The 3,444-nt window shown below is 48.8% G+C and overlaps 1 protein-coding gene across 1 annotated transcript in view; it reads left to right on the forward strand.

The window, feature by feature from the left end:
* The first annotated feature begins 57 nt into the window (after nt 1-57).
* Nucleotides 58-3,444, forward strand: part of NT5C3B (5'-nucleotidase, cytosolic IIIB) — an 8,291-nt gene continuing 4,904 nt past the window's right edge. Inside the window, exons 1-4 of the mRNA XM_010842536.1 lie at nt 58-120; nt 344-442; nt 1,046-1,115; nt 1,202-1,248. Coding sequence (XP_010840838.1) covers nt 109-120; nt 344-442; nt 1,046-1,115; nt 1,202-1,248 — 228 coding nt within the window. The 5' untranslated portion in view covers nt 58-108. The remainder of the gene's footprint in view (nt 121-343; nt 443-1,045; nt 1,116-1,201; nt 1,249-3,444) is intronic.

The raw sequence follows: 3,444 nt of genomic DNA on the forward strand, positions 1-3,444 counted from the left end.
CCGGATCCGCCCCCCGCCCCCGGATCCGCCCAGGTCGGAAGCGGCGCCTGCGCAGTGCAGGCGCGGGGCGGTCGTTGTGTCCACGCCGCCGACCGGCCCGCGAGCGCAATGGCGGAGGAGGTGAGGTGGGAGCAGGAGACCGGCGTGGGGCTGACCCCGAACCCCCGGGCGCTCCGCGACCCCCAGCAGGCCGTCTGGGTCCCGCCGCGCCAGTGCGGCCCGTAGACGCCCAGGCCTTGCCAGAGCCCCTGCTCGCCCCCTGCGCCCCCGGCCCGGCTTCGCGGGGCTCCCTTTGGGCCCTGCGCGGTGCTGGAATCAGCGGTTCTCTCGGGTCTCGGGACAGGTGAGCACCCTGATGAAGGCCACGGTCCTGATGCGGCAGCCCGGACGGGTGCAGGAGATCGTGGGCGCCCTCCGCAAGGGCGGGGAAGACCGCTTACAGGTATCGCGGGGGGCACGGTCGGGGCCGCTGGGCGGGATGCGGGTGGCTGGGGAGGTGGCCTGCCCTGGGCGCCTTACCGCGTTGCTGCAGACACGTGCAGGTAAGCCTTCAGCCTTTAGAAATAGCCAGGGACTTGAGGGCAAGCCTGTTTTGCCTTGGAGGAGAGCCCACCTGTCCGAAAACCTAGATTTCAATGTTCTCAAATTTCTTTAGACAGAAAGCACCCCACACCAGGCCTCCGGGTCTTGTTGTCCCTACTAGCTGAGGTTGGTGGGCTCCTGAAGAAGGTGCAGTTGTGGAGATGAGCCAGAAGGAGGAGGCATCTTAAGAGAAGCCAGGGCATTGAGATGGGTGCTATTGAAAGGGTAGAAGAGGTCCTGATTTTGCAGTCCCCATCCCTACCCTCCACGAAACTGGGTGTTCTCTGAGTTGGCACGGGTACTAACTAGAATTAGTTCTTCCTTCCCTCTCCAGTTGTTCCTAACTCCCCCAGGGCTGTGCCCGCAGGCTGGGCATAGAGCTGTTTGGCTTTCCGTATTCATATTGATGCAGGGCTACACCGGAAGGTGCCTGTCTAGGCATCATCTCTCTTTTGCATTTCAGGTCATTTCTGATTTTGACATGACCTTGAGCAGGTTTGCATATAATGGAATACGATGCCCTTCTTCTTACAGTAAGTCACACACAAGCTTGCTTTATTGGACTTGACAGGATGATGGCTTCTAAGGCACAAGTAAAAGGAGTTCTGTGTTTTTGCAGACATTCTGGATAACAGCAAGATCATCAGTGAGGAGTGCCGGAAAGAGGTGGGTTACTCCCTTCTTTGCTTAGAAACGGCTGGCATATACGGCATCCAGTGGTTCTTGGTTAGGACCAAAGATTCCAGGGTTGAGACTGTAGAAGGTTAATTTTTTAAAAAAATTGTTGTTGTGCTCAGGTGGACCTAGTCTTTTTTTATGTGTGTGTGTGTGTGTGGCTTGTGGAATCGTAGAGGTCCCTGACCAGGGATTGAACAGGGCCCTTGGCAATGAAAGAGAGGAGTTTTAACCACTGGGCCACCAGGGAATTCCCAGGTGGACTTAGTCTTATACACTGAGATAGCTTTTCCTTATTGGCTAAGACATGTAATAATGGATGGTTGGAATATGCTTACTGCTAGCTATGGAACTTCCAGGAGATGTTTTACTGCCTCCATTTAACAGATGGGGAAACAGAGACTTGGAGAGGTTTGAACAACTTAACTCAAAGTCACATAGCAAGATGCAGAGCTTGGTTTTCCCAAACTTTTTAACTGTATTATGCTGTTTCCTTGATAGTATAAATTTTCTTGGTGCATTAGCAGTTACCAAGAAAGACTTCTGAATTAATGTCTGTGTATGAAACTCCCCATTTCTACAAGATGCATACAGATAATATAAGGTGATCCCTGTAGCCTTGGAGTTCATTTTACTTTGTTCCACGTTCTTCCCATCAGTGTCCTCTGTGCCGGAGCAGAGCTGTGCTAACTGCTCGTTTCTTTGCTGAGCTCTTTCTTCTAAGTAACTGTATCATTTAGTTCCACTTGATTATGAAGTTCACCCAGTTGTGTACTAAGCAGTGCGTTGGCCGGCCATGGTTGGGCAGCCCTTCAGTACTCTGCATGATTACCGGTTATTAGGATGGGCAGTGAGCTATAGATAGACTTTCTATTTCTACACCTGTGTCTCTGGAGATGCCATGTGTAGCTTAAGGCAGAGTCTGGCTCTACCACTGATCACCTTTGGGAAGTCACTCTTTTCGGTCCCTCATGTCCCCGATCATAGCAACTTCAGAGAGCTTCATTCACAAATAAAAGGTTTGGGTGCCCTCTCTAGGATAAAGAAGCTAGAGAAAACTAGGATTTCTGGTGTTGATGTTTTTCTGAAGAAATTCATAAGGCAAAATTTATGTAAAGAAATTTTTTTATTTTTAAAAATTATATTTGTTGAGTTCTGTTTTACTTTCAGAAGAATGTTCTCACATTCAAATAATTAAGAATCTTTAATACATTTTAGGGGCTTCCTGTCTTTGAATTTAACCCTTTTTTGGACTGATGGTCGCGGACTCCATTTGATCTCATAATATTCCGAGACCATGCATGTATTAGAATTATAATTCTTCACTCTGTCCATTCCTATTTTTATTGGGCACTGTTACTGACTGAACCATGTGACACATGATCCCTGAAGCAGCCTCCCTAAAGTCTGGAGGGTCCAGGCATGTGGAAGGTGACCTTAGCCAGAGGAGGCACATGGAAATGCTCCCGGTGAGGTTGTCCACCTGACGTTGGCAGTGCAATGGTTATCCCTGAACATACTACAGTATTTTAGCTCCACTAGAGCGTGTTTTTTTACCAGATCTATCTAAATTGCCCGGCTTTTAAAGATTTAAGTGCAACTCGTAGTACTTAAATCTTTAAAAGCAGGGCAGTTGGGCTTCCCTAGTGGCTCAGACAGTTAAGAATCTGCAGTGCAGGAGACCCGAGTTCGATCCCTGGGTCAGGAAGATGACCCTGGGGAAGGGAATGCCTACCCACTCCTGCATTCTTGCCTGGAGAATTCCGTGGACAGAGGAGTCTGGCAGGCTACGGTCCGTGGAGTCACCAAGAGTTGAACACGACTGAGCAACTACCACTACGACTACTACTACACTTGCAAAAGAAACAATCTTTGTGAAAGCAGTAGTTTGATGTGTTTGTTTTCTTTCTTTTTCTGACATAGCATTAAAATGAGTCCCAAACCACTAAAATGAAATGTGTTTTTATCCATGTGCTCCCCTGCTCCTAAGTTATCTTGCCTACTACCTAAGAAAGCATACCACGTTTTAGGAGATACAGCATTAACTCAGTTCTTACTGATTAAGTGCTGATGCCTGGGCTAATTTATAACAACAACAATGGCAACAAAATTCTAGATGTACCTCATTACAAAGCCTCTTTGTGTTGTTGATGCCTAGACCTCAGTCTTTGGGGCAGGGGGGTGGGG

The sequence above is a fragment of the Bison bison genome, unplaced genomic scaffold (genome assembly GCF_000754665.1).
Source record: "Bison bison bison isolate TAMUID 2011002044 unplaced genomic scaffold, Bison_UMD1.0 scf7180017864180, whole genome shotgun sequence".
Classification (NCBI taxonomy): domain Eukaryota; kingdom Metazoa; phylum Chordata; class Mammalia; order Artiodactyla; family Bovidae; genus Bison; species Bison bison.